Source organism: Lampetra fluviatilis, chromosome 4, assembly GCF_964198595.1.
Source record: "Lampetra fluviatilis chromosome 4, kcLamFluv1.1, whole genome shotgun sequence".
NCBI classification, from domain to species: domain Eukaryota; kingdom Metazoa; phylum Chordata; class Hyperoartia; order Petromyzontiformes; family Petromyzontidae; genus Lampetra; species Lampetra fluviatilis.
The window spans coordinates 8863484-8890112 of NC_136278.1; the positions used below are offsets into that span (position 1 = coordinate 8863484).

Genomic DNA, 26629 nt, shown 5'->3' on the forward strand with positions numbered 1-26629 from the left:
ATTTGCACGTTATAAATAAATAGAGCGTTTATGCTGTCGCGCTGAGGTGTCTGAGCGCTCGGAGTGTGCCAGTGAAAATTCATGGCCGTCACAGCGCTCGGCCCACTTGAGATTTGAGCCCATCTCACACTTGCCAATATTTCTGACAAATTTCTTTACGGGCAGATGGTTTGCGCTATCGTCTGTCCCATCTGCTATTAGCATAGGGGCTTTGCATATGCGGCGCACAGTAATGTCCCTCGCACATTTGCAGACAAAAAAACCTTAAAGCAGATCGCTTCACTGTCTTGGCCTAGCAAGGTCAGCTGCCTTGTCTTAAATCGAGTTTCTCTTTGAGTGCAAAGGAGTGGAAGCCATTGCTCAAGCTGAATTGTGTCACTGTAATGCTAACGTTTATTGGCTTTGTGGCTACGGTGCTAGGCATTCTGGAGCACGATACTCTGTGCGCATGCTGGAAATGGACATACCTTCCTATAATGTATCACTCGATGCACTGCGTGCAGCGGCGGGGATTTACTTTATTTTTTAAACATTCGTCTTTGACTTAGCGTCAGCTTTACTCGTGCAGAGGAACATCGTTAATGTACAGAATTATTTTTAAAAAATTACTGGCGGCTCATTTCCAATCTGCTTTGGAGGTTGAGTTGATAACAACAGTGACTCCTTCGAGGGAGGAATGTAATTTATTGTCCGGGGCCAGGGATGGGTCTGCCCTTTCGTGATGAGGCCTCTCAAAAAAGGCACCGGCAGATGTTGCGCGCGGACCTGCTCTTAGTCGCCACCCTGCGCCCGTAATGAATTTCATTACTCATCCCGCGCAGATGGCCTCGTGCAGTGGCACACGGGAGCAATGAAAACATTAGCTCTGTTAATTGTACGAATCGCAGGCAGAAGGGCACCAGTGCCCGCATTTGATTTGCACCTCCGCGGGCTGCCTCCTCTAGATAAAAATACAGTATGTCAAGAGACTAGAGCGCTTTTTATGATTTTTTTTATTTTGGTTCTCCAGCCTCTTGTCTTTTCACCCCCCCTCCCTGCGCACCACTGCTTCTACTCCCTATTCTTATTAATTTCTGTGCCATCTGTTCGCATAGTTGTGCAGACGTAGGGAGCAAGTGTTCCAAGTTAAAAATGTCATGGCTTTATGTAATGTGTGCATATGCGTACGTATGCAGATTTGTGTTTTGTCCGTATTTTGTGTACATTGTACATACCCACGCGAATATGTGTATATGTAGGCGTGTGAAGTGGCATAATGGTTTGCATACTGCGTTATCATTCTAGCGACCTGAGTTAGATTCCTATCTATGCACATCCTTAATTATTAGAATCTGAATCTTACCTGGATCTCTCAGAGGTTAATTCAGCGAAAAATACTTGAAAATTGGTTTCTTGAGTTCAAATCAGCACTGTTAAGGCAAAGAAAACCTGGTGCACCACTGGTCACCACCACTTCTTGTTCCACGTAGTTTTAATAGGCGCTCACTCTCCGCACATGCCCCAACAGTCTTTGTGTCCCAATGAGGTTCCCTATTTTTGTGTTTTAAGTGCCAGTCTTGTATGCTTCGCTGCTCACTTAAACACAGGGATGTGATGACGTGCCCTGGGGAATGGCTGAACTAGTGCCATGCGTAACTCAAAATAAAACTGAAAACTTTTTTTTTATTTAACCAGATAAGGCCCACTGAGCTATATAGCTCGTTTTCAGAAGCGACCTGGCCACAAACGATAACCTCAACGAAGTGGATTTGTCACGTGGAAATGTATAGCAGCCAAATACTCTAAACGCACGTTTCTAAATTTGAAAGGGAAAAACCGGAGTACCCGGAGAAAATCCACACGACCATGGGGAGAGCATGCAAACTCCAAATAACCAAGCGACATGTGCATGTGTTGGCCGCGATAGGTATTAGGCCACAAGGAGGGGCTGGACATGATGGAGCGAGCAGACCCCCTCTTCCTGCTCATTGGGCTGCCGACGATTCCCATCATTCTCATCCTGGGCAAGATGATTCGCTGGGAGGATTACGTGCTCAAGCTTTGGCGCAAGTACTCCAGCAAGCTCTACATACTTAACTACATCTTCCCAGGTGAGCTTTGGGGGTGGGAGTATTGGCTGTGACGACTTTTTGGTACGCAAACCAGGTGGCGCTCTTACTCACTGCATTCTCTCCCTGCTAGCTTTGAGCTTCTGTCTCAGGATTTTGGACAAATTGATGCTATTTCTTGCCGATTTGACAATTTTTCCACGGATTTCATTTCTGCCATTACAAGAATAATGGATTCATGCAATCAGGATTTATTTAGGTCTAATTACGACCGTATTTCAAGATGTACTACGAAGGGGGACACGAGAATTATGAGGGCTAGGAGGCGGTGAGATTGAGGTCAGGTAAAGTATCAGTAAAACGCAAGCTCCAGAAATTATAAATGTAATGATACAATCTGTCGATTGATAGTGATATGAAAACTTGTGATTAAATTCTCAATTTACGCTTTTGATTTCCTATTGGCAATAAACAATGGATCCCTACTGCATGGACCTAGAGATGAGCCTTTGTGGTGGTTGTCTCTCGTTTAAATTTACCCCGTTGGAGCCAGTCATGGATATTCCCCAAGGATCACGTCACATGTTGACACAAGGTGGCATAAATATAAATTAATATAATTGTTATTTATTATCTGAAAGTTAAGACCACCATTAAGTCTCTTACACACGTGTCCATTGCTGTATGTATATACATACATTGCTTTGGTTGCATCTCTGCAACATTTCCATCGCCAGATTTTATAATCTCACACTCATCGCTTTCACGTCGTCCGTAGAGGAGTAAACCGATCTGCGAATGGTGTCAGCGCACATTGCCCTGTTTTTCCGAGGAAGTCGTGCAGACTCGTACACAATGCTGGTGTCCCTGAGGGTGTTTTATTTTTACTCAGAGCAGCGCCAGCACTTGTGAAGAGTCTGTGCCCTTGATGCCGTGTGTTGTAAGAAAGCGCCGCGTGCCAGTCTCTCAGCGCGCAGCGTGGCGCACACACGTGTACAGATTGCATTGGCGCCGTAAATCAAAATTAGAGGACTAAATAAATAGAAGGTAATGGAAGTGAATTAACAGATGAATAACTAGAACCATCACAGTTGGGCACACTGCATGAGTAATAAATCATTGGTTGTACAAGTCGCTGTTTTCTTGTGGGCACTTCCATTAAAATAAATAAAACACATTTGATATAGAAACGTCGGTTAATGGCTGTGTGTCGATCACCGAAACGTTTTTGGTAATAGCTGCTCAAAATAGGTGTCCTCTGGTGGTGCGGTGATGAATCAAATTTACCTTGGCAATAATGCCTCCTTATTTCCATAATTAAATCGGGCACCGCGGTTATTTAAAAACTCTGTTGCGTACGCACCTGTGATGAATGAAGCTTGGGGAGGGTAATGCAAACTGAAGAGGCGGCTTCGATAAATCAGCCTCGGACCTGTCCCGCATCGAATGGGTTGCTGCGAAACAAATGAGCTGGAGCGGCCCATGAATTCTGCATGGAAATAAAACCCTCTGGAGGCAGGAGGAAATGTTTAAAGCCAGCGTGGGCGGCAGCAAGGGGGGGGGGGATGATTTGTTTGCGAGCTGATCAGCGGAGCCTACGCCAGGAACAGTATTTTGCAATGCATCACCGGTTTGATGAGTACTGTAGAAGGTTTTATTGTAAATTGAGAATTCACTAATATGATGTGTGGTTTGTATGTTTCATTGTGATTAAAATGCCAAACCCTTCCAAAATCAAATCAGTTTGGGGTACGGAGTTGTGGGCTGGGGAAATACTGTGGCAGTTTTGGAGGGAGTTTTTTTTTGCATTGCCTTTATTGTTTTATAGGCATAACGGCAAAAGCAAAATTGACTACAGAAGACACTCAATGTATGGACCCAGACTAATTGGAATTTGCTTTGGGGCAGGCAAAATGTTCAACAGAAGCAAGACCTGGCTCTTATTTAAATGTATGTAAAAGAGCTTGACTTTGAAAAACAATGCATTTCATAATCTCACTCTGAAATCACCTCTCCACCATCTCAATTAACACTCCCAAATAATGTGTTGGAGCAGCAGCCCATCAGAGTATAAGGGGAGATTGAGGTCACGTTAGGGTGCAGGTGTATCTGCCCTATACTCGGAAGCATGCTGGTGAAACTCGGCTCTTGTGATTGACTGGTTGAAAACCAACACCTGCTTTTTTTTTGTTACTGTTGTTATTAACATTTCGCCAATGTGTGATAGGCCTTCAATGCTCCAAGTACTTGCAGAAGAACATTTTATCTCCGTGGACTCTCACCTAGTTCAAAGTAAAATCAATTGACTGGTTCCATCGATTGGATGTTCCACAATGGGTAATTAAAATACATTACCGTACACCTCACAATATAGTACCGTGAGTGTGATTAAAGAAAAACAGTTTAGTCACTGTTCACATGTACTGGAATGGTCACTTGTTGGCACACCTCCTATGACGATCAATTATAATTACAATTCCGAAGCAATGTTAAGTGAAATTACATTTTACAGTGCGATCTAAATTCATAGCAAATTGCACAATTGGTAATGGCCGTAGGTCTGCTCCAGGGAGCCGAGTAAAAGTGCCGCAAGAGAGCGGGAGTGGGCACAACACGTGCAACGCGACGAACGTGGAGGGGCGGGACGCTGGTTCACACGCGGGGGCGGTGATGGTTGATGGCGCGGGCGATGGTGAGGTGATGGTGACGGTGCGGTCGCGGTGAGGGTGACGGTGCAGGTGACGGCGCGGTGTCGGCGAGGAAGACGGTATGGTGACGGTGCGGTTGATGGTGCGGTGTCGGCGTGAGAGACGACGTGGTGACGGTGCGGTTGCCGTGTGCCCCAACGCCGCAGGTGTGTGCGGTCCCGTGCCGCGGATCCCAGCCGAGACGAGCCCCCTGGCCGACCACGTGTCGGCCACGCGCATCCTGTGCGGCGCGCTCGTCTTCCCGACCATCGCCACCGTGGTGGGCAAGCTCATGTTCAGCCGTGTCAACTCCAACCTGCAGAGAACCATTCTGGTGCGTAGCAAACACATTGCCGTGGTGGGGGGGGAGGGGAGGGACTGTGTCCGTAGCTTGAAATGAATTTCTCATTGTAATCATCATCCTCATCATCATCTTGAACCTCATTGACTGTGATCAATCCACTGCTGGATGAACGCCTTCTCCAAGTTATGACAGCGCAGAATCACAATCAGGATGTTTATTCATACTAGAGGAATCCGATGAGCTATAAAGCTTTATGCCACAGATGCCCGGTAGTTGTACAGATGTCCAGTAGCTTCACAGAGCTACTGGACAGTTGGCTACGTAAGGTGCGAATGAAGTCCAACGTGCATACATCTTTCACGGACCTACGATGTAACAATCCATCTAGTATCTGCACAGGAGCTCGTTTCATCGCTCGTGTCTCTGCAGTGGACGGACTTTGGAGCGTCTTTCCTCCGTGAGCTGCCACCCTGTCGCTCGTCTCGTTAAAGGTCGCTTCATATCAGAATCACAATCTTTATTTAGACTGAAGGAATCCGATGAGCTATGAAGGTCTTTTTCACAGCTGTCCAGCAGGGACGGGTCGGAAAGTTACAACCACAACAATAATAATGCAGCACTTTAAAAAGCAAAGTTGGTAGCACACGCAGATTTGATTGTGCACTGTGAGGTGGACCCATGATTGCAGTACAGCAAGTGGGTTCGTGACCTATCCAGTAGATTATTCATCGTGGTTATTCTTTGAATTCCTTTTAATTTCATAAAAATGTTCCTGAACACAGATTTGTCCAACTTCTCAATGCTTGCAAGACCCATGTGATGCTTGCTAACAGCATTCCTGGATAAATGAAGATGCTCTTAATTTATTTATGTAAAAGCACAGCCAACTCCACCCACTTAAAATACCACTGTAGATTGCTCAATATAGACCCATTTACCCTTGCGAAATTCTTTACTGCGCGAGTTTAGTCGCAAACGATTGTTTTTCTTTGGGCAATGAGCAGCAAGCTTGTTAGAGGTGGGACATTTCACACCCACCACCCCAGAGATGTGATCACGTGATTATGATTCGATTATTTTCTGTATTACATTATGGTGAATTGGGGGTGTGCCTCCGAGTGGCAGCAGAGGTTATTTGAACCAGTTAACCATAAAATAACTAAAAACATTGATAATTATTACAGATGTGGTTCCATGCGTGTATTTTGCATTGGCATTAGCCAAGTAATTGATGCATCATTCCACCACTGGCGTTCGTGACTACAGCCAGCTTAAATTTCACTTCATGTCCTGAAAGTCAGTCTATAAATAATGCCGCTGCATATGCCATTAAAAAGTAGACACAAAGAAATTGCCGACTTATAGCCCTTGCAAAATTTAAATTTCATACATGCTTAGCTTCATGTGATAGCACAAAATAGTTGTAAGGAAAATGTTGCAGATGCAATTGAAAATTTGGTTAGTATTACAAGTTTCCCATTACATGACATTTCCCTCTTAATCATATTATATTCGAAAAAGTTTCAAAGTAAAATAATTCACGGAAATAGGAAAGTACAAACAACTGATACGTATTGTTTGTGTTTTTTAAAACAACAAAAATGCATGTTCTTTGGGTCTTTCGGTAAAGCCACGTAAATAGAAAACATAATCAAAAGAATAACAATATTACGACGTTTCGATCGCAACACAAGCAATCGTCTTCAGGTGAAAAAAAGAGGGGGAAATCTGCTGAGGCAGGCTGTTTACAAAGGTTTAGAGATGGGCAGGGCAGCTAAAGTTAATGTAGGAGAGGTTTCCGTAACCTGCAGTAGGTCTACACCAATCATAGAGCTGTTTACAAATGGTTTAGAGATGGGCGGGGCAGCTAATGCCAATGTGGGGGAGGTACTACGAAGCTGTGGGGGGGTGGCCATTGTATTGTGAGAGATTAGCATGTCAATGTAAGACAGCGCAGTGGCAATGTATTTATTATTAAGTTGTAAATTATTCATTTGTAATTTTTTGGTCAACAATTACATTTTATATAAATGTTGGCAAAAGGATTTTCCCCACACAGTTTTAATGTCGATTCCCTGTGCTTGTCGTCGACGATGATTGTCGTGTTAAAGTGCTATTCTACAAACATTTGCAAGAGCCATAAACGGTTTTGAAACAATCAGACGCCAAAAAGGCCAAGCGTCTTCGTGTACGTCCTCAGTGTCGCATATCATTGCCATGCGTGGAGGTGTCAACAGATTTCATTATAGGCCATTGATCGCCTTTTGCCTCTCATTGTGGGGATCAATCCCACGCAAGAGTGATCTGAACTCTCGCGTGAAACAAGGAGATGAACCGGCCGCGGTTTTACAGCCATCTGGTGCGACATGCATGCATGCTGCGTTGTTTGACCGAACATCAATTACGTGTAATAGTTCACAAATCTGCCACAGAATTACTGCACGCTGCATATATATATATTTTGTTGAAAACATTGGACCAACATTTATGATTCTGAGAAGGTAGTAAATAAATAACCTTGTTAGTACGGCCTGAGAATTAGACTCCGTTGTCCCTTGCCGACAAATGTTCAGAAGGACACAGGTTGCAATACAGTGCATAGATTATGTGCTCACTCTTGACTGGAGTGCGCTTTGAAGACGCATACTGAGATATTATTAATAATAAAGTACGTATAGCTGTTTGTAAATCCAGTGCTGGATTACGGCCTCCCCACACCATATTGGTCTTAGGGGTTGTTTAATAATACATCAATGTTGATCAGTGTGGGTGGCTGAAGGTGGAGAGGCCCCGCCACCTTGTTCAGATATCACTTGCCATTGAATTCGGGTCGCCGGGTCGGTATCGTAAAGTGCTGTTTTGCTGCCCGGTTAAGGTTTCCATTACAAGTTAACGTTCACAAATATTCCAGGTTTTCCATGGCTGTGTCCCACAGTGCCATGTATCCAATGTGTTCACACGCGCCACTTAGTGCAAAAGGACACATTTGATCTGGGTGGACTGGGTAATGGGGTTTGAGAGCAGGTCATTTTCTCATTTGTTACGCAAGATAACCGATTGCTTCGCTCCACCCTGGCAGGTTTCTGAGCTTTAATTGAGGCAATTAGGACATGTGCCAATAGGAGTTTCACAACTGATGTTGTTTCCAACCGATGGTCTGTCTGCTGGCGTCAACACAAGGGGGTAGTCGCCACCTGGATTTAGGTGGCATTGCTAGAACAAGCGGATGGGATTCCTAGGCACTTGGCCGAGTTCCCACAGTCTGTTACAACAACAGTCGTCATTCACCGCTACGTGGTGGCGACATCTCCACATCGCTTGTGCACTTTGAGGCCATGTGAAGTGTTGAATAGTCGCCGGCTGGTCATGGGACAGACCCAGGTGTTAAGGGTTGCATGTATGTATGTTGAATTTCTTTCACGCTATACGTAGCCAACCTTGTGAATCGGAGGTGCGGGCGTGGCACAAACTAAGCACAAAATGCAATCATAAAGAAATTAGTTTTCAATTTAGGGTTGACTTACTGAGATGACTGGCAGAGGCACCATCTGTATAAATAAGATTTTTAAAATATAGAAAGAAAAGTTGTACATAATGGGAGTTGCCATTAACTGGCACGGTCATTAAATATTTCCCAATCATGCACAGCAGTTGTGCTCACCCCACACGCACCCCTCGTGTTGACCCAACAGGCCCTCCTCGTGTGTATTTCGGGGGCACAGCTATCGTCCATAGCAGACTAAATTTAACCACCGCGGCCAGGTTCTGCACTCAGTTTTGAAACCTGTGCAGAAAGTTGGACTGACTCGGGCATTAATAATTCGCTGGATGCCTCAGGTTTACTCGTTCACACCCATTCATGTGGACATCCGCTGACGTCTGGCTCGGCATTTCATACCGACAAATCCAAAGTAATTAAATTGGCTCTAATAGCGCAATATTTCTCAAAGATGGGTTTTACGCTCAGTAGCCATTATTACAGCCTTTTTCCTGTTTGTGTGTGAGTATGTGGCCGGAAAATGTTGTGGGAGAGCGCTTGGCTTGCGCTGGGAATGTCGTGAATTTAAATCCCAGTCGGAGGCAGTTGAAAGGGCTCAGCATTTTTCCCAGGCTAAATAAACTATGGTGCCACTTTTGTGAAAAGTCATCAGTGGATGTTCTATTTTGATGAGACTGGACCCCTGCCCATTGGACTGTGGCATATCCACCACAAGCTCATGGATGTCAACGCAGATGATCACTGCCCTGTGCTCCTTTTTTATTCACCACGCTGGTCAGTATCGGTTTGTGAAGGGTCAAGATGTGGCCTGAAATCGAACTCAGTTTTGTCATAACATTGGGCATACTGTGAAGAGACTGGCCACTGCCATGGGAAAGTGTAATTTCGAACACAGGGCCCATGGCGATGTGGAGTGACACGTTGTAGGTGCACACGTACACACTTGTGTACGTGTGCACCTACATGAGTTTACCGTATCATTGCAGGCCTTTGTCAATCCACTGCTGCTTGAAGGGCTCTCCATGCCATTTTAGGTGAAGGGGATGGTTTGACAATACTTCACCATGCTGGTCAGTGCAGGTTGGCAGAGAGGTTGAGTATAGAGCCAGGACATTTCTAGTTACCGCTCATCACTGACGTTAGCCATGGCCTGGAATTGAACTCATAGCGCCGCATTCATAGCGCAGTGCGTGAACCACTTCGCCTCCGCTCCACCCCACGCTTTTGAATTTTACGTGCACCCAAACCTGACCTGGCTGCGTACATAAATGCGTAAACACACAGCGTGCACTCTCCATGTGTAAAAGGCCAGAAGTAAAAATACATATCTAAAAGCTGGTGGTGGAAAAGCACAGCGCGTCCTCGGGAAGCTGCTTTATCAGCTCTGATGGGATTGTCCTCGCCTTGCCTTGCTGATAGCGCTGTCGACCTCGCGTGAACCTGCAGTCACTGCCGAGCGCCATCCAACCCCCCCCCCGCCACCAGTTTGTAATTGCTAATGGCGTACACCACGGCGCCGCTAAAGGTTTCCTATAGCTCGATCGCCCCACGCGGCTATAATGTATACAGATGCTCCAGGACCTCATATTCATGGAATTAATCGACTGCCATTATGGCAGAAAATCTAACCGGTAATGCATTTTAAGTGATTTGCTGAAATGAGCGGCAGTTTATTGGGCTGATGTAGATAGAGTGTTCCTTGGAACGGCGCCGCCCCATGCATATTTCACGTCGTTCCGTGTTTGTCCTGTTTCTTTGGGAGGAACTGAAACTTTTACTGCAGACGAATGCGTGCCGATTTCAAATGCCTTATCATGAGCGTGGAAAATTATTCAATGGTCTCGTTGTCCATTGTTGACGTTTTAATTTGAAGCTTGTGTTATGTTCACTTTCCAAGGCGCCGAGGCAGAGCGTCTCCCTGCACAGATTAGCCACGAGGCGACGCTCACCCCCCACCCTCCCTTAACAGCCCTGAGTGAGCAGCCATTTAATTCCACATTCCCATGACGGGGACAGGCGTATCCAAAGGGTGGCAACATTTGAATGTCCACCTATTATTGACCACGAGGGCACGATTGGTCCAGTTGGCCGCAGACTGCAAATTGACCGCTCTGCCTTCCAATTGCGAGTCAAGTGCTTTAACCAGAGCACCCACAGGGCTCGTATATTTACTGCTCGTGAAGTTATTGCATGATCTCCACTTGTGAGTGGGGTAATATATAGGCGTTGCCTGCCCTATATTTGCTTATTGACTAAAGACATGAAGTATGCCTATGGATGACTTTATCTGGACAAGGTCAATTTATTTGGCTTCGGTTTAGTACAACATCTCTGTGTCAGACCACTGTGGTTTCAAGTGTAGCCAAACAGCACTTGCAAGAGTTGGTGACCCCTAAACAAATATCAGGCTTGCGCACTGCATGCATGAGTATCGCACAAAGACAACTATTTCTCATTAACTTGGAATTTACTTGTACCGGTCGTGTCCTTTAAGTTGCGCGCAATTGAGTGTTCTGGATGATGCGTGCTTGTTGTAAGGAATGGTAATCACATTAATGTAATGTGTAATTTAAATTCATACATAATGCGTCCGTGTTATTCAGGCCTGTTTAAATTGGCCACGAATGATACGACTGATGGCCATGTCTCATTGAAGCGTGTCGTGGAATATTCGGGGGCTTGCACCTTCTTTTGAAACGTATATAACGTGGTCTCGCGACATTTTAATTGATGCACAGCTCATTTGTGAACAAGCGCAACAGCTATGAATTAATTTGTCGTTGGTATAAATCGCCTGAAATGTGCCCGACCTCGTCAGATCCCGGAAGTTAAGCAGGGTTGACCTTGAATATGGTTTTTTGAGTGACCGCCATAGTCGCTAGGTTGCCCTAGGCAGCTGTGGGTGGTTGGTGGTTGGGAGAGGGCAATGTAGCACAAGCCACTGTTATACTATACTTCTGTGCTCCTTCATCTGTGCTCCCCAGCTTCACCAACCTGCACTGACCAGCACGGTGAAGTCTGCTCAAATAGCTCCCACGACCCACCCGGCATGGGTCAGGGCCTCATCTAGCAGTGGGTTGAGAAAAGGGCTGTACTTGCACTGCTTCGTGTACGTATGCTTCTGAAATTGAGAGGTTTTTGAAGCCATTGTCAATCCCTCGGGCTCTCACCGTGAGCTGTCGCATAAAAAAAAACAAGTCTGTTTAAAAAGTATTTACGTAATTTTTTTCTGCTGCAGCAAGTAGCTGTTGGTTATATATTTATTTCTGTTACAAAATTGCACCCACTGGTTTCATGGCTGAGCCAATAGGCTTTCAGTATGAATCGTACAATTCTACTGTGTAAGGAAACAATATGGGTTGCTTGCACAGCGGGGAGAAGCCATTTGAACATGCAAATCCAATATGTGCCCTGACGTACCGTTGCTCTGCCATGTGGCCTCCAGCGATTCACATGGTGCATCGTGATGTGAAAGTTAACGCTCGCTCTGATGTGGCAGCACACAGGCTATGCATCAGATGAGCCGGGTGGTGGCTTGTGGGATTTGTACTGTGGCTGATCGCCGAGCCACCGTTGCTGAGATGCTGGGTTTGAGTCCTTAGCAAGCACCCATGTATGGTTAAAACGAAAACACAAAATAATCATGACCATCGTTGTGGAGAATATAACAAAATAGGTAAGCAGACATCATATCAGACTATTTATTGATACAGGAGGAATCCGATGAGCTATAAAACTTTTTCACAGATGTCGAGTAGGAGCGGGTAGAACTTTACATGAACAAACAGTACAAAAACAGGAATGTAGTACAAAGTTCAAGAAAGGTAAACAAATCACCCAAACACATACAAATAAAACTAAACCTACCAGGCAAAGCCCACTGAGGTATTAACGTTTTTTTCACAAGCGACTTGGCCACAAATGATAGCTTAACAAAGTGGCCCATCATTTGGACATGTATAGCACCGAAAAAAATCTAAATAATCTCAATGCATTTTGCTAAATGTGGAGGGAAAACCCAGAGGACCCGGAGAAAAAAATCCATGCAACCACAGTGAAAACATGCAAACTGCAAATATACAGGCGTCAGGGTCGGGATTGACCCCCCCCCCTCCCACGACCTCCTGCATACCAGGCGAGGAAGATGAAGATAATATCTCGCCACTGTGGCGCCCCTTAAATAAGTAAATAAAGTATATGAGTTCAAATTGCATCATCAATTCCCAAGCTTCGGAAAGGCAGTAAAACAACAGCAAAAACACTCCCAGACCACACCATGACGAGACACAGTGCCTTAATAAAAGATTGTACATTAAAATTGAACCCTCAATACATTGTGAAGGATTGAATTTAGCAATCACATTTGCGAATGTGGCTGTATCTAGCACTAATCGTCTGCCTCAAAATATTTTTTGAAGGAAGATTTATGATGTTAAGGGAGGCAACAAGGTTGTTCCAAAACATTGGTGCGGCAATGGCTGACTCTCCACGTAAAAAATGCTAATTTATTTTACACAACCATCAGCTGTGGAGCCGATGTTTGGAATGCATCCGAGGAGACGTCCGCTGCAGAGGTGAAGGCCGTGGGATTGGGTTGAATTAAAAAAATATTTTTTACGTGGAGAGACGGATTTATAAAAGGGACATTGTCTGCTTGTCCATATTATGAAAAACAGGTTCTCAAATACTCTTTCGTTGGCTGATGTTGACAGCCAGGTCGCCATTGACTGCACACATAATAAAAACCCCTTGCGTTAAAAAAATGCAATCAATATGAGAAGATTTTAGCTTTGTTTTATTGCCATTTTATGAAGACTTTTTGCAGTTTAACACATCTATCTAGATATTTTATAATATTGTTGTAGGTGTCTAATAATAATCATCATTAGGCATATCAATCCACTGCTGAACAAAGGCCTCAACAACCCATCGCCATTTCCCATGGTGCCACGATGCTACAATCCACCTAGCGCCTGCACACGATCCAATTGAGGTGCTCCATCTCTGTGGCGTACATTCTGATGTGTTCTCTGTTTGGCTGTTACTGTGATGTTCTAGCCCACCTTGTAGAAACGTGCAGAATACCAAGCTTAATAACAACACCGGGTGTTGGTAGGCTTGGGCCCCTGGGTGGTGAGGAGATTAAAAACAGAGAGAAATGTATTCTTTTAATTCGTCTTTGCAGAGCTTTGAGTATTTCTGGGTTTTCTTTTCACACGCAAGCCGCTCAATAATAACATTGGCCAAACATCTACAACAAGAGACCCTCCTAAAAAACAGAGGATTGAGAGGCAATGAGACCTTTACGAGTAAATAAATGGTAAAAAAAACATTTTACACAAGAAAGGGATGACACAAGGGATGACGCTGAGCCAAGGCTGGGGGCGAATGGCGGGCCACTTGGGCATAGAGGGCAATGTCACCGTTTGGCCTCTGCCCAGCGAGGCCTCGTCCACAGTTTCAAAGTTCAAAGTTAATTTATTAGGTATAGCCCTGTGAGCCATTCGGCTCTTGAATCGGGTGCAACCGTAACAAACAAAAAACATGAACAAGAAAACATCTTAAAGTGACTATGTGCAAACAGAAAATCCAAGAAAAGACAGCAAAATATTGCAGAAAAATCACCGTACAGCAACCCTGTGCAAATATCCCAGTGGGATGCAAGTCAAACAACAACAACCACAAGACAACTTAGAATAAGGCCATCAGTCTAACTCTGTACTACAACAAACAAACATGGCCAAACCAAAAAACTTTTCGAAAATCACCAAAATAAAGCCAAAAAAGCAATGAAACAGTGGTAAATTTTCACAATAAACGACGTAAACAACATGTACTACCAAACTCTGCAGCCATAGCTGGTTGCATGAGTCACTCCACAACAGTAGGAGCATCAGTCGGAGTATCAACATTTTTCAATGCACCTTTAAGATCAGCACACTAAATCAAAACACAAATCATACTTTGCATACTTGGGGCCGCTGGGGCCTCATCAGGAATTGAATTGATCAAACGATGCACGAACTTGCGTCGTCAATTACTTTTCATATTATTTTTGATTTTTTTTATCCAGAAACGATTGTAAAAAACTATAAAAATTGGAAAGGAGCATCTTGTACAGCTTGGGTTAATGCCAGGACCCCCGGATGAAATGCACCTAGTGAGAGAGTGTGCTTTCAAGTCTCCGATTGTGGTGTAGTGCTGTTAATATTCAATACAGTATTTGTTATTTTCAAGAAAGTAATCTTAACATTAATTGACTTTGTTACATTACTTTTAAAACGCCAATTACCCGAAGGCATTATGTTGCTTAGAAAACCTTGAGTTACCAATAATCCGACTGATTACTTCTCAAAGTAACTGTGCCACCAGTGAGGAAGTCAGTATAGTAATGATGATGAAGCGAAAAAGAAGACATATCCAATCATTTGCAATACTTTGAGGCCCCTTTTGTTTGTGTTTAAGCCAGTGGTTTCCATCATGGCAGTTTCACAAGAATGATGATTATTATTGGCAAAACCCAAGTTCATCCAGAACGGTAATTTGAAAGCTCCTCTCCTGCTGTGGCATTCCGTGCTCTGCCGTGCAGAGTTAATTGGGGGCTTTGAATTTGCACAATGCTGCAGGTCATTAAGATATCCGTGATTGATTACAGTAAAAGATGAATTTGTCATGGGCCAAAGGTCAGTAATTAAGGGAGTTACTGTTTGAATTAGGACGGCGAAAAGCTCGGCAACAGGATGCGTGCACGTGCAATCAGAGCATCCTAATGATATCAATAACCCGATTATGTACACTTTGCAACTGCGCACACTGAACAGAGGTTTCATTGTTGCACGGTTTCCTGCACTTGCACAATAGCGAACCGGCGGAGGCTTGCTTGGGTGGGCGGGCAGCAGTTCATTCATATGCAATGCCGTGGTCACGTGGGGGTGTCAGTACCAATTGGGCTTGATTAAAGCACTCCCTCCGTATATGTCTGACTGTGCCCGCCTTCCGAGTTTTGTCCTGTGTCAGCGTGAGCGACACGTTGACAAAAGTGGCAGCTTAGTGTGTATGCTCTGGTATTTATTTGAACTTGGACCAAGAGACGACCGTGTGTTTTTTGATGAAGCAGTGATTCTTGTTTGGAAGTTTGTCTTCACCTCCAGCGGTCTTTGAAAGTTTCGTCGAATTTTGAACGTGACCTTCAAGCTGTTTTTAGGAGCCAAGGCTAGTTTATATGGAAGAATTGCTTGCCAATTGCTTTGAAAACAGGCGCGTAATGTATTAGATGATGTCAGATAACAAAAGAATCGCTTAGTCTGTTGAAAGTTGATTTTGTCTTTTGCCTTTTATTTCTGTGCTGGAATTTTCCATTGGCTTGTATTATTTCCAATGACACAGTCATGTCATAATCCCACAACACAAAATTTTTGATTAACTGTTTATTTAAAGCGGTGGTATTGACAAATGTATTGAATTTTTCTTATTTTAGGAATCTTTGTACACTCCCCTGAAAGGGCTGCGGTGGCGAGACGTTAACTACCTCGCCTAGTATACAGGAGGTCGTGGGTTTGATCCCGACCCTGACGATGCCTGTATGTTTGGAGTGTGCATGTTCTCCCCTTGGTCACGTGGATTTTTCTCCGGGTCCACCGGTTTTTCACTCCACATTTAGAAACATGCGTTTAGAGTATTTGGCTGCAATAAATTTCCACGTGATAAGCTACTTCCTTGAGCTATCATTTGTGGACAGGTCGCTTCTGAAAGAGAGCTACATAGCACAGTGTGCCTTATCTGCTAAAATATAAAGTTTAGTTTGAGTCCGCAATTGGTGGCAGTGAGCACCCCTGGCACCCTGTTCTGTGACGCTTACGTGAACACCATCGATCTTTCCGCACATTCTTTCATACGGCACCAAGTGGGATCCAAGTGAAATTAATTAAATAAAGGTGCGAATTACACGTTTCGGGCAGAGGAGGAGCACCCCATCTGCATGTTCCCATGGTGTCCACCGAGGCTCATCGTTCTTCAAGGCTTGAATGGCCACCTATCAACGTGTGACATGTGGGCACAAAGTGTCTCTACTCTCTCATGGCAGGGACCAGTCTCTCCTCCATATGTGGGTATTAATTTTAAAATGTTTCAATTGGTACCCATTTTAGATACTGCGCGGATTGTCGCAGTTCTTCTGTATAGCTCTCTGAGTGTTTTTTGCCCGGTTTGGAATGCATGTTTTGTTCGGCCATGATGTGGAAGTCAATTCGGTTCCTGAAGAAGCTCCCGGCACGTGGAGCAAACCGTCGGACATCACGCCGAACAACACGTGGCGCAACCCAAAAACACTTCCTGGAGCTGGTAACCCGTTGTGTGTGACCCCCAGTAGCAATGTGATCAGCCGAGCCAAAAGCTCACCAAGTCAAATGTTGAGAAGCCTTTGGTATAAAATGCCTTTCACTATTTTATTATTATTTTTGCTAAGGTCAACCTGAACGTCAATATCCGAGCGCACGCAATTTCCACCGCTCGGCACGAGCGGTGGCGCGCCGAGATTTGACATTTCTTCGTCGCTGACACCGCGGCATGGCGCGCATGCGTGCCGTCTGCTTCTCCTCCGCCACCGCGTTTGTTCTGCGCGCAGGGCGGCATCGCCTTCGTGGCCATCAAGGGCGCCTTCAAGGTGTACTTCAAGCAGCAGCAGTACCTCCGGCAGGCTCACCGGCGCATCCTCAACGCCCCCAATGAGCAGGACCACCCATCCCTCCCACAAGCTGCCGGCAACCAGCTCGGGGAAGCGCAGTGAAAACACTTTAAAGTCGATATGTTTGAAAGTAAGAGCGTCTCAAACAAGTTGCTCAGTATTTTTTTTAACTCTTCCCATCTATTTACCCTTGATGAATGCAACTTTATTGCCAGGGCCATGTTGTGAATTTGCTCATTGTTTCAGTCGAAATACTACGGTGCATTTTCAGTTTGTTTTTATTTTTATGCATCTCAGTAATGTTACGAGTTGCTGACAGCGCTTTTTGGAATTAGCAAGCGATTTTTGAAGCGGAGAGACGCTGTTAACAGAACGACTAAGTGAATTAGTGCAGACTTTGTATTGAAAATAAGCTGGTACATTACATTGAAATGAAATGTGAATAAATCTGGACGGCTTACTCAGTGTAGCTTCAAGTTATAAAGTTTTGCCACCGCATTGACAAGCATATATTTTGATAATTTTGGGAGAAAATGTGGGATTGTGTGTAGGCAGGTGTAAAATGTGTAAAGCTTAATTAAAATACGGTATGTAGATATGTTATGAAGGAAAAAGACATGTTAAGAGTGCCAAAAGCACATTCACACTTTTCTTTTTATGCAAGGTTCTACTAGCCTTCACCTAACTATCACAACTTTGTGTAAAAGTATCAAAATTACTGACAGGACATCGATGCATTTGCTCTTAAGCATTATTTCACGAAAATAATATGACTGCTTTAAACATGTATAATCAGTTTGTTTCATTTACATAATATAAACGTTCAGTATCATTTGCCGTATAAATTACTTTTTCATATGTGGATGTACACGATATGATCATCATTAAACGAATACCTTCAACAAATCTGTTATACAAACAGGGATTTCTTTAGAGTCTTGCTCACATTTAAATTCGTGATCAACTGGCGTCGGTGCACAAGGCCCTAGTGCATCGCATTTACACAACAACGGTATGTGCGTATTGCAACCTTTTTCCCCCATGATGCATTGCATGCCCAACTTGATGACATAAATGGTCTTTAGTTTGGTGCCTACTCCAACGTTTTGAGTGAAACGGTACTCACGAGGCGCATCTGAGTCAGATCCTGCTTCACATTGAACATTGTTCAGCATGTTTTTGAAAATGTTATTTTTGGTAGCTCAACATCTGTCTCAGCATTCTCAAAGGTTATGTCTCGTACCTTTGGATTTCTCTCAATTTAAATAGTGTACTGGCACCTGCAGAGAAAAAAGCTAATTTATAAATATTCTGGGTTAATGCTCATGATTAAGTTAATGTCTGTATAGTAGTCCTGTGTCAATCCACCTCTTACGCCTACTAATGCCTTGTTGGTCTTGGGGGTTGTTTGACCATACTTCACCATGCTGGTTAGTGCAGCTTGGTGAAGGGTGTGCCCAGGATGGGTTCCGATGTCACTCGCCACTCGTGTTAACATTGCCCAGGAATCGAATTAGTTTTTTTTTGGGTTCTTGGCCCAGTGCAGTAACCACTGTGCCATTGCTCCCCCTCCCATGTCTGCATAGCAGTATAAAATATTAAAACGTTTTAAAGGCGGTAAAGTTAGTTGCTTAACAAGTACGAAGTAACGTATCAATCTTATTTATTTTCACATTCTGGTTGACGGAATGATATACTTTATTGTACCAGATGAGAACCAATGGAGACTTGAGGTTTATTTTGCAGGAAGGGTGATGTATGCATTACAATACTTAATATTCAACCAAAGATTTTTCGTGCGCTTTTTACAATTTGGACACGACGGTTTTCACTGAAAGCCGTTATTCTCTACTCTGACCAATTTGGGCATTTTTAATGTGTACAAAAGCCTCAGTTTAAATTTGCATTCTAAGTGGAAAGCTCACAAATTCTTCTGATTTATCGTTCTTTGCAGTGTGTTTCCTTTGTTAATTACATTTAATGCATGCTTTTCTACAGTTCTTTTTCCCAGCAAATTGGGTAATGCCACTTAGTACATCGACCATTCAGCGAATAATTGGCTTTGATTTCGAGTGTAAGAAAAAACAGAAAACAATTTATACATCTATAAGCAAAGACAAAGATCCCTCATTTAGCTTAATAGACTGTCAGGTACAAGTGCTGTTAGTGATTACCTATTAAGGCTGGCACGACACACGAGGGAATGGTGGATCTAGGACAATTCATGGCCGCCTTTGTTGACCAACACTGCTTTGAGGCTGAGTTAACCTAAGGGAGGCCCACTCAGGGTTCACGTGCCACGTGTCACCGGGTGTTGTGCTTAACACACATAACAGCACTATCATAATCTTACACATCTGGACTAGGATAACGGCGTTCTTCTGACTCATAAAACTCAGAAAATGTGCATTGGCTCACGTTCACAGGAGGAGGCGGCAGTGTCTAGAGTAGAAGGAATGCGTTGTATAAATATTGCTCTATTACAGCTGTTGCAATGTTCTCTATCCAACTTTAGAGCATGGGGTGATACATTCATGTTCAAAAAATTATGTCCATCCTTGCATTTATCCCCCTCCCCCACCACCAATTAAAAATGTTTTAATTACTTTTTTGATAAGTGCTTCATATTGATGTTGATAATAAGCAGAGATCTGGATTATCCGACCACGTGCTGAACATTAATAGTATTAGGTGATAATTCAGAATCACTCTGGCTGATTTTGTTTATTGCAGCATCGTTTGGAAAATACCCATTGCAGTCATCACCACTTGTGCCCTTGAAATTCTGTTTTGTTGCTATAAAATCTGTTTCACACAAGTCCATGGTGTTTATAGGGTAGTGATATGACCATTAATTTTGAATTTGTGACGCTGCTAAGTGAGGGTTTAAGGTAGGAGTTAGTACTTAAGATCAATGAGTAAAGTAACTGTCACTTAAATCAAATTGCTGTTAGGAAGACCAATCAAATAGATGTTTTAATGTGGCAAGTTGAAGGTCCAGCAGAGGGAGAGGGTGGTTAAGATCTTTTAAACGTTCTCAAGGTCATAGCACAACACCCGTGGCAACCCTGTATTAAATTTCGATTTATAGCTTTCGTGACTGCAGGGATTCATCTTCTTGGTTCTTTCAGTAAAGTCACGTAGAAGGGAAGTAATAAAATAATAAAAATATTATTTTATTATGTTTTATTTTTATTATTTTATTACTTCCCTTCTACGTGACTTTACCAAAAGAACCAAGAAGCTGAACCCTGTATTACACGCTCGCAGATATGTCTTATTAATTCCAATACAGAAGCAGTGCGCTGTCACCAGCGAAGTAAGTAAATTATCAGTTTGACACGTAAGCTTTCGCTCCCAATATTATTCATGATAGAAGTTCTTGGGTGAGATCGCGGAAGTATAAGTGTGTCGTTAACCCGCCACCACCCGACACAGCCAACCAGTAAGGTTTGTCACGCAAACAACAAAACGTGCCAATTGGTTACTACTACAGCCCACCGGTGTGTTAGAGAGTTAATCCACAACATTTACAATTTGAGTAGTACGACGTTTGACTGCTAAAATCGCCCGATGATGCTGGATATAATTACCAAGCGAAACGTCGTACTACTCAAATTGTAAATGTTGTGGATTTACTCTCCAACACACCCCTGTGGGTTGAAGTAGTACATAATTAGCACTTTTTGTTTACGCCACAAACCTTACTGGCTGTGTCGGGTGGTGGTAGAGGGTTAACGACACATTTAGACTTTCGCCATCTAGCCCAAAAACTTGTATTATGCATAAGTAAATTATATAAATTAAGGGTTAAGCAACGGCTCGTTGTCTACAATTTAATTCCGAGTACCCCCTTTAACAGTTAGTTGACTGTTTAAAGATAAGCTATGAGACAAATCATAGCCATGTCGTTAGATGTATATCTATGTTTTTCTTGTGTGAGCACACATGGCAAAGTGGTTAGAGATGGTGGAATTATGTTGTTTTACATGTGTGTACTCTTAGGTTTTTTCGGTAAAGTCACGTTGGTAAAAAAGAATAATAAAATAAAATGAAAATAACTACATTTAATTTAATAACTAAATTTCATTTTATTGAGTTATTTTCATTTATTATTATTTTATTTTGTTATTATAATTATTTACCTACGTGACTTTACCAAAAAAACCTAAGAGTATGAATCCTTGCAGTCACGAAAGCTTCAAATCTAGAATTACATGTGTGTGCGCGTTTGCCTTTGTTGTCGCTCGTAAACCATAAATATTCGAGAAGCTCGAATTATTTTAAATGTATTCGAATCACTCCGTCTCAATACTGTTTGCCATTTCAGAAGCTGCTTCAAATGGATGCCATATGTTAGACTTATTGCCTGAAAAGAAAGTTCACCGCTACATGCAATGTTTATCACAATGAGCTGCAAAAAACATAGGATTTGATTTTTTTTTAAACGTACCCACATATTTAGGTGTCAAACATACTTTTAACAAATAGTTGTATGAAAAATATATAAAATTCAAATGTTGAAGGAATCACTCTCAATTAGAGGTTACTAAACATGTACCGCTTGTGATTTTACAATACAACCCAGAAGTATAATTCGATGAATATGCCCATGGCCAGAAATTAGGCAAGTGTAGCCAAAATTATTTAGCAACTCAAAAGTGGCAAAATGTTGTCAAATATGTGGATACATATAAAAAAAAACTGATTTATTAAGATACATTTTCAAATATAAATCAATATTTGCATGTTGAACTTATGTTGCACCGTACGTAGCCAACCGTGCTAATCGGAGGTGTGGGGGAAGGACAACAAACCAGTTAAAAAAAAAAGAGTTTTAAATCGAGATTTAAAAGTGCACGATAGGGTGAGCTTACTCCTTCTGTTGTTGCCTGCCAAGAAAGTTGACGTGGGTTTTTTTTCTGCAGCTCTCCGCGCATGTAGAGACGACGACGTTGGGCCCATGTATAACCAGAGGTGGGACAAAGTCATTGTTATGCAAGTCCAAGTCGAGTCGCAAGTCATCAAATTCATGACTCGAGTCTGACTCGAGTCCAAGTCACATGACTCGAGTCCACACCTCTGTGTATAACAATATAACAATAGCTGTTACCCTTTCTGGCAATAAAACAGGTGCTAAGATTTAGATTTAAAGCTTTCGTGACTGCAGGGATTCATATTCTTGGTTCTTTCGGTAAAGTCACGTAGGAGGGAAATAATAAAATAATACAAATATAAAACAGTCAAAATTCTCACGACGTTTCGACTGCAACACAAGCAATCATCATCAGGTGTGAAATCCACAGCAAGAAAATTGGAAAAAAAATCAACGTCGTGAGAATTTTTATTGTTTTATATTGTATTCTTTTATTATTTCCCTTCTACGTGACTTTACCGAAAGAACCAAGAATATAGGAGCTAAGATGTTAAAACACCAAACGGAATCCTTTTTCAAGGAATCTTGTCTGCATGAACCACACACTTGTGGTGACCTTGCAAACAAAAAAAACATGCTCTGGTAATATATACATCTTAGCACCTGTTTTATTGTCACAAAGTGTCAAACCTATTGTTATATCGTTATACAGGGGACCAACGTCATCGTCTCTACATGTGCGGAGAGCTGCAGAAAAAAAAACTCACGTCAACTTGATACTGGCAAGAAAGCTCCCATATTTGTCCCCTGTGTTCGCTGCTCACGGATGGTCGGCTTTAGCTCCACGATGCGTCACTGCGGGAGGTGGCAACGCTATATGCTTAGCAAAGATGAGATTAAAAGAATGCAAAATGCATTTATATATTTTTCTGTGCGCATTACACCATATAGAGATTACATTCAAATGCGAGTGAAGATTATCGGTCACCGCTGATCCTCGCAAATTTTCAGACGCGAGTAGTAACTGCACGGAGTTATCAGCACGTGCTCTTTCACCAAAAATTAAAAATTAATAAGAAAGCCTCCAAAGTTGGCGTGACGTACACTGCGATTTTACCTGGAGATTAATTTGCAGCGGCTGAATAGCGCAAACAGACCGCTAAATTATAACGCCGGCACTGACATGCAACGAACGTACATGCACCGCAAACTTTAGTTTCAAAGGCACATTGAGATTCTTTGTAATCGGTTAAACGAATGACTTGCGGCTTGCGCGCGCGAAAAAGAGGGACGAGGCTCATTTTCTGAAGAGGCTCTTGGCAGTGGGCAGTCGGTAATATCCACCACGCTGGGTGTTTCTGTCGTTCCGTAGCGGTCGCAGGTAACGGGCACAGTGGGTGTAAAGGTCCCAAATATCCCTTTACCTGTGCAGCCACGCTCAAGCACTTTGCGGGGTTTACTTATTTCGATCACTTCATCTCGCCGGGGCGGGGGGCGGGGGAGTAGGTACAAGGAGGACTGTGACCTTTTCTATCCCCTTCCCGGCAATTGAGCGGGGTCGCACAACGCCGCGAAGTGTCGACCGACGTGGATCCGCCGTGGTCACTTGCACGCGGGGATTATGGGGGGGGAGGGGACTTGCAACTCAACCGTGTGCAGTTCTGCCGTGGAGGTTAGAGTCGCGCAAAGTGCATGCGCAGAAAACGCCGGCTCCGAAGGGGAGCAGCGGGAGCTTTGCATTTTGTTTGCGGGTTGCTGTGAGAATGCCTTTTATTGACTGCCTGTTCCTAAGCGATTATATCTTTTAGTTTGTGGGCCCCCCCAATGTCCACGTGTTTGTGCCATATAGCACAGGGGTAAACAAAAAAAAATCATTTTGTTCTTCCCATTGAGTACAACATAGCATAATAATGTTCGTTCAAAATTCTTTGAACTGCATTTCATAAAACAATGTGCTATTGAAATCGCTGCCTTTTGTGCTTGTCCTTGCAAAAGTGAAATGCTGCACAATCACTGTCACATCTAAAACGTAAAAATCAGTGTCTTGCAGAATTGGGAACAAAAGGATGTCAATTTATGAGCATCTCTTAGTCTTTTGTATAAGATTATAATCATTTGTCAGAAAGGGCAGACTCCAGTTATGTGGTGTTATCAAGAATAAAATAACTGCGGTTTTCAAATTAGCTAGAACCTGGGGCCAAAAGTGCGTGACGGAGCCATATTTATAACACGATATTTACGCATCAGTAATCTTTCCTGTGCAACAACAAATACTTATTGCTATATGCCATTCGGGTCATCCGCATATACTCCATCAGTTTTCATCAATTCCAAAGCGGTATATGATATGGGTATTATGGTACTAGGGCCAGTTAATTACCTAATGCATCAACACAGTACATTTTGGATTGTGCAATTACAAAGAAATAAGCAGCCTTTCCATAGCATGCGCTAATACTATTGTTGGCATCGTAAAATAATAACACCGCAGTAATTGGAACATTAAAAGAGAAGGATTTTTTTTGTAGCTATAGCGTGTTGTTACCTCCTGCCCCCAACTGTTTTCTTCATTTCCCTGCCTCTCCACACGCAGCGAACTCAAGAGCTGCGTCTCTTCACACAGAGCAGCCAAGCAGAAATGCCCTGTTGTGTACCCCAGGGGGGTGGGGGTGCGGTAGGTGGATGGGTAGCACTCCTAATTACTGCTGAACCTTTTTAAGACCTCCATAAAGCACAAACGGTCAGCAAATGCGGCGGGGAGTTAGGAACGGGGAGATGAAAAAAAATTCGGCGAGCTCTACAGCAGGCTGAATTCAAGGGGACTTGGCTAGTTTGATGTTATTGCAAGGCTTTTCGGGACTTTTGTTGAGGTGCAAAGTTAGACCTTGCCCTTATAAATTGGCCTTGGAAGTTTGCTGCACCGCTACTCTTCTGCGCAAGGCATTGATTTGTCGACTGAGTGGAAAAAGGATACGGTTTGCTGTGCACTCGTGGGGATGTGTCTTATGTAAGGACTGTTCTGAGAGACAAAGACCTGGCCAACGTAGCAGTTTCTTCGTCCCATGATTTCATGCCACAGTGGCGGGTTCGACATGTGTTTTTGACCAACCACAAGTCAACGAACTATTGTGTGCATTTGCTTAAGCATTTGTGAGGTGACCAGGTGGCTCAGAGTCGAGGGCGCGGAGCTTGCACGGCAGAGTTCCTGGGATTAAATCCAAGTGTAGCAAGTTGATGGTCTCAGCCCTATCATCAATGACTGCACACACACACAAAAACCCATAACACATTTGATTCTGCACTTAATTTGGCTTAATTTCAAGCTCTGAATATGAAAATGATCGGGTTTCACTGGAATGCAACGAACATTCGTCTCGGTGGCGTATGGATTGGCAAAGTGCTGCCACCTACTGCGTAGGTGACAGTTTCTTCCGGTGGATTTCAGAGGCGATATCTGGTGCCGTGGGCTGTTCTCTAAACAATAAGGGTTGTTGCACTGCTCCGTGAGATTTCCGAACGGATGCTTCGTTTCGCGACAAGAGGCGCAATGGACAACCTGTGGGAAATTGCAACAACAACGCTTAATCATTATCTGTGTGGCTTAGCTTCCTGTAGAAGCCTCTCACTCTCAACTCCATCTAATACTGTAAGTAGGCTAGCATGCTGCTTTCTCAAGGTGACCTTTCGGTCTCTTTAAATTGTGTGTGCACAGCCAATCACGTTTGACTCGTCAGCATATGTTTCTTAACGAATTGGCTGCAATGAAACAGAACAGCCTTAATGTCCTGTTATCTGTACCCACATTTCTGAAACACCCATGTGATTATGACTGGTCGCACGTGATTGGATTTGTATTTAAAACTGAGTACCATTGCCTATTTTCTTGCACAGTGTAAAGCGTACCACCATATGCTGTCATCATAACTTTTGGAACGTCGACGCTTGTAGTCACTTTAATATTTCAGTTTGTTTTATGCATTTGTATTTTTTGTTGTAATGTTCATTCAGGTAATGTATCTAGCAGCAAGATAATAAAATGTTGATTCATTTGGCTCTGGATTTTATTTCGGCGTGCTTTGTTTTGGTTGGAGCCTTTGCGTGTATAACAGATGCTCTGGATTTTTTTTTATTCACTTGAAATTTATTGTCACAATTTTTTCGGATTTTTCCATCTTACATTGCCACTGTTAATCTCTATAATTTGTTCCGTGGCTGATTTGTTTAACAACAATAAATCTCGAACACTGCCTTTGTACGCTGCCTCGGAATTGTGCCGTAAAAATTAAAGTTAAATTTTAAGAGAATTTGTACTTTTGACAGTCGATTGTAATTGCGACTTGATGGTGCCACAGGAATTCGCAGAGTGAAATCTGCACAGTACTTGTATTATTGGAAATTCGAGTACAAATTAAATTAAGGAACTGCTTTTGATTACACGTGTAAAAGTCATGTTTGTCAGTTTGTATAAATTGTGGAGAGTGTGTTTTGCAAACGGCATTATACGCACATTCGTATTTATTAAATGAATTTCT

General features: G+C 43.1%; 1 protein-coding gene across 1 annotated transcript in view; it reads left to right on the forward strand.

The window, feature by feature from the left end:
• MARCHF5 (membrane associated ring-CH-type finger 5) overlaps positions 1-26149 on the forward strand; it is a 191849-nt gene extending 165700 nt beyond the window's left edge. The window contains exons 4-6 of the mRNA XM_078855518.1: positions 1907-2090; positions 4903-5069; positions 17162-26149. Of these exons, the coding sequence (XP_078711644.1) occupies positions 1907-2090; positions 4903-5069; positions 17162-17323 (513 nt within the window). The 3' untranslated portion in view covers positions 17324-26149. The remainder of the gene's footprint in view (positions 1-1906; positions 2091-4902; positions 5070-17161) is intronic.
• Positions 26150-26629: the final 480 nt, after the last annotated feature.